This window comes from Acipenser ruthenus, chromosome 45, assembly GCF_902713425.1.
Source record: "Acipenser ruthenus chromosome 45, fAciRut3.2 maternal haplotype, whole genome shotgun sequence".
NCBI classification, from domain to species: domain Eukaryota; kingdom Metazoa; phylum Chordata; class Actinopteri; order Acipenseriformes; family Acipenseridae; genus Acipenser; species Acipenser ruthenus.
This window is the reverse complement of record NC_081233.1, coordinates 6148982-6156399: the sequence shown is the minus strand read 5'-3', so window position 1 is coordinate 6156399 and position 7418 is coordinate 6148982. Positions and strand designations below refer to the sequence as shown.

At 39.5% G+C, this 7418-nt stretch overlaps 1 protein-coding gene and 1 long non-coding RNA gene across 5 annotated transcripts in view; one reads left to right on the top strand and one right to left on the bottom strand.

Annotated features, from left to right (window-relative positions):
- LOC117401040 (signal transducer and activator of transcription 1-alpha/beta) overlaps positions 1-7418 on the bottom strand; it is a 32101-nt gene that overhangs the window by 3212 nt on the left and 21471 nt on the right. For 2 of the 3 annotated variants that reach the window (XM_034001438.3, XM_034001439.3), the window contains 9 exons: positions 7306-7389; positions 5951-6049; positions 4932-5067; positions 4163-4215; positions 3913-4007; positions 3493-3632; positions 3211-3399; positions 2917-2974; positions 848-978 (listed from right to left, as the gene is read on the bottom strand). In XM_034001438.3, coding sequence (XP_033857329.3) covers positions 848-978; positions 2917-2974; positions 3211-3399; positions 3493-3632; positions 3913-4007; positions 4163-4215; positions 4932-5067; positions 5951-6049; positions 7306-7389 — 985 coding nt within the window. The remainder of the gene's footprint in view (positions 1-847; positions 979-2916; positions 2975-3210; positions 3400-3492; positions 3633-3912; positions 4008-4162; positions 4216-4931; positions 5068-5950; positions 6050-7305; positions 7390-7418) is intronic. The other variant, XM_034001440.3, reaches the window with a different exon arrangement.
- On the top strand, positions 2284-7343 carry LOC131720880 (uncharacterized). Of its 2 annotated transcripts, none has more exons than XR_009319752.1 (4): positions 2284-2410; positions 5703-5762; positions 5861-5928; positions 7209-7343. It is a non-coding gene; the product is annotated as an uncharacterized LOC131720880 (long non-coding RNA). The 2 variants fall into 2 exon arrangements; XR_009319751.1 differs by lacking the exon at positions 2284-2410 and adding an exon at positions 4966-5087.

Sequence of the window (7418 nt, the reverse complement as noted above, 5' to 3'; positions counted from 1 at the left end):
TTTGTGCTTTAACTGGGCATCTTAAACAGCTTCTAAAAAGTATCAAGCATTTTACCATTTGTGGCTTTGTGTCATCAATTAAATTAGACCATTTTTGACTTAGTTATTTAATATGCATAAGTAGACTTTGGTGGGATCTACAGTCTCTGAACTAATCTTCTCTGTTCAATAATAAACTAACATTGCTGAAGAGCTTGATCATGGCGGACAAACTGTTAGGGTGGATGTGTGATGGGCGGACACATGACTGATTACTGTAGCAATAAAACGTGTACATTTTTTATATTAAAATCAATTAATTCAGGGATTATTTTACCTGGCGGATCTTTACTTTCATTGTCAATAGACTGTGCTTCGACGCGGATTAATTTCAAACCCTGTTTACAACCTCTTCGCAACCGTCTTTAGACAGAACCTTGAGCTCAGTCTGTCAATTTACATCCTCTCTGTTTCCTATCTTTACCGGTTTTAACGAAAGGGCTACAGGTTGCGCAGAGAAGTCAAAACACAGTCAGATCGGTAACTGGCATTTCTTGACTAAACTTGTTCAAGGAAAGATAGGAATCTGAAATGATTTCAGACAGTTGTTATAAAACACGTATAGGTGGAAGTGTTGTTTGAACTACGCAGCTCGTCCTGAATTTCAGCAGCACACCACTGGATTGGAATCTAAACAAAGATACATTAAAAATAAAAAATAAAAAAAGTATTGCAAACTTCATAAAAAGGACAAAAAAAAACACACACATGCATGTAACTGCGTGCATGTAAAGCAATTTGCATAAGGACCTGCTGAAAGCCACAGGGATCTAATCTCCAGTGTCACCCGCATGCAAAGCTAACTCACCAGGTGGTGCTTCTTCATTTTGTGTTGCGCAGCCAGTGCTCTGTGGCAGAGCATCCCCTGGACAGTCAGGAGTGGCTAGGGAGTCGTTTATAGTATCTGTAGACTGAGCCGACTGAACGTCGTTTGATTTGCTAAAGGAAGCAACAGAGAATCATTTGAATAGTTGCACCAGGCAGGATTCCTCAGTTTGCTTTACCAAAATATATCTAGTGCCTATATCATGTCTTAACATTGGGGGGGTTGGGCGTGGCGGCGTCGGGGGCAGCATTATTAACAGTAGGTAGATTACGTTTACAATTAGGCATGCTTAAAATTCAAAAGGTAGAGCACAGCACACAGTCCCCGCTAAAGAATCAAGTTAACATATTTTATTGACTGGTGAAATGCAATTCAAAGCTGCTGCAGTATGTCCACTGTTTTGTCGTTTCAAATATTTTCACCGAACAAACTTTAAAAGCTACAGTGTGCAATGCAAAAGCACATCATGAAAAACCACATTTGTAAGTGAAAAAACGGTAGAATAAAAATCGCTACATTTTAAAAAAATATATAAAACACGTGAAATATCCGGTCCACTAAAACAAACGTCTTTACATAATCTGTGCAGGTAAGAAATTGGAGTGGCCGGTATGAAAACACAACAGGACATAATAAATTTAACACAGCATCCAAATTAACACTATAGCATTAAAATGTTAAATACAAAAAAGCCCTGCGTTACACGCTGTAAAAAATTAAAACAAAATCCAAAATATGGATTGTATCACAACAGGAAAAGCGCAATCAAATCACACTGTATCATCTGATCCAAAACTGCCGAACGCCACGTCAAGCAATTGTCTGAATCATTAAATGCACAGAGCAATTACGAGCAATTACTTCTAGGCTGTTTTTTCTATTCACGTGAGCAGTGATATTTCCCCAGGCATTATTTGCGCATGGTTATTAAAAACCAGATAAATAAAACCAGGTGGGGTTCAAACCAGATTCTGCCGAGTCAACAGCCTGGTCTGACATTATAATTATATATGAAAAACATAATTATACTTGCTATACAAGAACCAGTAAACTTGCTTTTAGTAGGTGCTTTTCTCTTTGTTATTTTAAACTCATTATTCCAGCGTTGTGGGCGATGGTAGAATTTAGTTCCCCCGCTCAAGTTCCATGTGCTTAACCCTTTGCGGTCCTATGTCGGACCTGGTCCAACATTGTAATTATTCCTATCAGGTCCGACATCATCAAAAAAATGCAAAAAACGGGTTTCTAGTCGTTTTCTCAGGAAAAAGCTGAGAAAACCATTCAATGGCCGAGTGGGAGCGACAGGAGACAAGACAAGCTGATAAAAAAAAAAAAAAGGCGTATCTCATGAATAGTCATACATGCCCCTGGCATCCCATATGGGCGGTCATAAGGAAACAAGCTGGCTGTTACTGTATCAGCGCACAGAGACTATCACAGACATTTGCAGAGCTTTTTTGAGATGTTATAGTAATAAAATAATGACTTGGATTGCATTATTAAGGAGTTTGGTGATAAAATGAGTGATCAGGAGATGATCGATCGGTATGTACGACTATTATTATTATTATTATTTATTTATTAGCATATGTGCAAGCGATAGCGAACGAAAGGGTGGGGCGGGGCTGGAGAGGCCTAGTGAGTGCTTTGTTGATATGCAGGGCCTTTTAAACCCGTTTGACTGAAAAAAAACAAACTTTTAAACAGCGCGTCTAAAATTAACTGCGCGTGTGAAAATAAATTGGACCCGACGCGCCTGACGCGCACTTAATAAATGGACTGCAAAGGGTTAAGTCACCAGCACAGAGCAGAGATGACTCACAGAAGCCTAGTGCTTCCCAGAACAGAATCTATGTTGATGGGGAGCTAGGGATTTCTCCTGGGGGCAATGGTGAGCAACGGGTTTACTTTGGGAATAGTTGACAAGGACCTTAAATAATAAAAAATATGGTTTCACATATTTTTACAGACAGACATTGTAGTTCAACACTGGTTCCAGTGCAGATTAATCCACAGAGAGGGAGCTACAGGACTGGGGGAAACAAACTTACTCTGAGGTGACGATAATCAATTTGGTTTTGATGTATTTTTTATAAGGGTTTTCTCCATCTGTAAAAAAAAAAAAAAAATAGGAGTAAGACTTATTTTTCTTCTTTTTACATTTAAAAGAACTCATCACATATAAAATCGCCTATAAACCAAACCTAAGCAAATGCTGTTACCAAGTTACAGCACCCTGGAGGGCTCAGTCTGGGAAATCTCCACCTGACCAGCAGGGGCCGCTGTAGCACAATGAGATGAGACATCCACCCCCTGCTGCACTGCAAAGTAATCGTCCTCCATACCTGCGTCGTTCTCTGCATAGTACTTCCAGAGCGCATCATCTTTGGGGATGTTGGGGTACAGGAACTTCAGAGGGTTCTCTGGAACGTTCTCATCCACCAGGATCTGGAAATTCCTGAGGATTTCCACGAAGGGAATCTGGGAGAGGTCGTTCTTAGTGAAGGGCTGCACAGTACGCACGTTGCTCTTCCCTACGACACAAAGACAAATCCCCATCAGAGATTATTTCATGAAACCTGTAAAATGGCATTTGAAAGTATGTCAGTGTGATATTGTCTCTTCACCATTGGAGAAGTGGTCGACCCAAGAGAAGGTAATAGCCCCATCCTTGCAGCTCTCACTGAAGCGAAGCAGGAAGGTGCCGTGCTGTTGTTTCTTGAGCAGAGTCTTCTCCTTCCCTTTGCTCACAAACCCCATGATGTACCTGCACACAAAAACAAGAGCAACAGTCCACTTTATTGTCACACTGACATATACGGCTCGTTTATCTATCTCCGGAAAGCAGAAGACCGTTTTCTTGAGATCCTGAGAAATTATCTAAAAGAAAAACAACTAAAAAAGCGAATAAAATACTTAAAATGTTAGTTTGCATCCGTTTTACTAAAACCTTGTGTCACAGTACAAAGTTGAACAACTCGCTGTGTACCACTGCCCCCTTGTGGTAGTTCTCATGCACACAGCCCCTTTGTTTCCAGAGCACTCACCCTTCATTCCACAGGTCTTCCAGGTAGCTCTTCACCAGAGTCCGTATCCCGTCAATCCAGGCCCAGAATGAGAAGTTGTTGTTCTGAAAGTTCTCCTGCAAGATACAAAAGATGCTGAATATTTGTGTTTTTAAAGAGGATTTGCAGTTCCATATATATGAGCCTGCGAACACTGCGTTAAAGGAGCGTCATACTCCCTAAGGATGGGACTCCTACAGTTTCTATTAAAGTGGCCACGGTCTGTACATACCTTGGAAAATCTGGCCCAAGGAAGACGGCAGTTTTCATAGCTCAGCTGGCGCCCTGTACAACATCAATAGTAAGAATAAATCAAACAAAATCAGGGAAAATTCAAAGTATAACTATGGCCAAATGTTTTGCATCACCCTGTAGGAACTCATTTTGCTTCATAAAGTGGAAAGAAACCTGCTGAATAATGTTACGTTAACATATTGAATTACATACCGCTTTGTAGTTTTCCATATACTTAAAGAAAAACTGACAAATTGAAAAATGTTACATTTCTAAATGAAGATGAAATATTGTACTGTATTACTATTATGGCCTCCGGTAGGTATATCATTTTGCAGTTTCTTTCATTACATGATGCTAAATAAAAGAACTAAAATGTTTATATATATATATATATATATATATATATATATATATATATATATATATATATATATATATATATATATATATTTTTTTTTTTTTTATAAATCATGTCTAAAATCCTAAAATTGTAGGTGATGCAAAACGTTTGTCCAGAGCTGTGCATCTTATCATGGGTATATCCTATGCTAGGAACATTTCTAGTAAGTCTCTTATTATAAGACAGAACCTCGCCCAAACTATACAATAAAAAGACACAACATAGTAACACATAAAAAAATACAAACAGGTTTGACTTCACTATTCTTAACAGGGTTGGATCTCAATGCTGTGTAAGGATGAGTGAATGTGGAGGTAGCCGTATGCATGTAACATATCTATTAATACATCAAAATGATTCGCACCAAAGAGTTTTTCAGCCAGCATGCGCAGCTGCTCCTTATTCAGACCTCTCTTGGTGACGGAGAGAAACTGCCAGCTCAACATCTCCGAGAGCTGAGGCCAGGTAGCGACGGGAGAGCTGGAGAAGAAAGACAGGCCCTGCACAGAAAATCAACAAGGTCATTCCCAACTACACCTGGACTCCGAGCTTTCTTTTGACTTCCATGTTAATTCTGTTATCACAATATCTTATCTTAATCATCCGAGTACTGTTGCCAAATTAAAATCTGTATTGGAAGTGAGGGATACAGAGGTGTTGATACATGCATTTATAACGTCTCGTCTTGATCTTTGCAGTTCTTTGTTTGTTGGTACCTGCCACTAAACTTAGAAGGCTTCAGCTTGTTTGAAACGCAGCTGCCAGATTGCTTTCTCTGTATATTCCTAGTCGTTCTTTGAGATCAGAAAATACAGAACTTTCACTTGTTACAAAAAATTTAAAACATATATTTAATGTGCTTTAAATAATTGGTTGTAACTGCAGCATACACATGAGCTATTTTGTTTTGCTTTTAACTTTGTACAGCGCTCTAGGATGCCATGGTGTGAAGGGCGCTATGTAGAAATTAATTTGTATTGTACTCTCACAGCTTCCAACTCCCAATTGGCATTCAGCAAATAGGCAAACGACAAAGTTACTAAGCCAGAATTGATCGGCTTTTAGTTTGGAGGATTCCAAGTGCTCTTCAGTTGTTCCTTATTGGCTTTAGAATTGGTGTTTTTTTTCTTTTTAGATAAGAATTGGGCTAATGACGATTTGGAGCAAACTAAACTGGCTGCCAGGTTCCTAAAAAGTAAGAGGAAGTGCGTCAGTAAAGCAAACATTTGCTGTACTTACTATTTTTTATATTTTAAGTGTTAATTACTATGCATATTTATACTAATCTTTCAGAAATTCACAGGGAGCTACATATTTCACGGAAATAATGAAATCTGTGATAAGCCTACAGTGGCCAGCAGGTGAGTCCCTCCTGTCTCTTACCTTGGGGTCGGTGCACAGCATGTTGAACCACAGCACTGAGGCCCAGGCACTCTGCTGCTGGCTGGAGTTGGAGATAATGACCACTGGCAAAGTGGAGGCCTGTGTGGAAAAACAGATTTCTGTGTGTTGGTTTGTACAGTATAAAGAGGTGCCATACTGTGGTACTGCGGGGCTCATTTAGAATTATCCTGGGGTTATACAGGTCAGGGGTGTCCAAACCCAGTCCTTGAGGGCCAGTCCACTTCAGGTTTAACCCTTTAAGGCAGGGGTCTCCAATCCTGGTTCTGGAGGGCTGGTGTCCCTCCTGGTTTTTGTTCCAACTGTACTCGAAATTACTGAATGGGGCCAATTAAATGCTTATTAGAAGCTTAAAAAATCAGGCCAATTCAGGAATTTAAGGTTGGAAGAAAAACCAGGAGGGACAGCGGCCCTCCAGGACCAGGGTTGGAGACCCCTGCTTTAACGTTACAAGGGTTACCAATAAAATGATGCTAACTCTTATTTTTGCAATGAGGTGCACGAAACAGGGTTTAACATTTACTGACAGGTTGGATCTGGTCATCCAAATGGTCAGTTTCCTCCTCATGATACCTGAGTCAAACCATATGAACAACCGCTCAATTCCTTGTGTACAGGGTTTCCCCAACCCTGGTCCTGGGGACCCCCTCTGTGTCTGCTGGTTTACATTCCAACTGAGCTCTCAACTACTTAACTAGACCCTTCATTGAACTGATACTTTGCTTAATTAGACCTTTTTACTTGTTTTTAGCTCTTAAAACAGTCGCAGAGTTCAAGTTACTTATAAAATGTTATAACTAACTTGAAATATGCAACTGATTAAGAGCTGAAAACAAGTAAAAAGTTTCAGTTGGAATGAAAACCAGCAGAGGACCAGGATTGGGGAACCCTGTCTTAAGGGGATAACAGATAAAAAATATATAATTAACGACTTCAGGTTCAGGATGGAAGTTTAATGGGTTCAATTAAACAATTTAGCAGAGGGCTGGAAATAAAAAAACAGAGTGTAACTTTGGCCAGCCCTGATACAGGCAGTTAATTCAATCCCCAGGGACTACCCAGTGCTGTAAAATGCTCTAAAAACCCAGCTTTAGTTTATCAAGGTACAGGTTGATCAAATTAATCTAGTGCTTTAATATGCAATTGAATTTGTTGACAAAGCCTGACATTTTTTAAATCTGAAAAAAAATAATAATAATAATAAAAAGATATTGTGATTTCTTTTTTTTCTTTTTTTAAGCGATCTGAAACCAAGAATCAGGAGAAGGACATGGAGTAAAAATGTCTGCTGAATCCGAGGGCCTTTTACCCTGGACTAGAAAACACATCTTAAATACCTGGAGTTTCACAGAAAGACCGTGACGTTCAAACAGAGCTTCAAAACTAATGATATGAAGCTCCTCTGTCACACTCAGGGCCCCCTGCAAAGAAAAGAAGGGAATTGAACTCA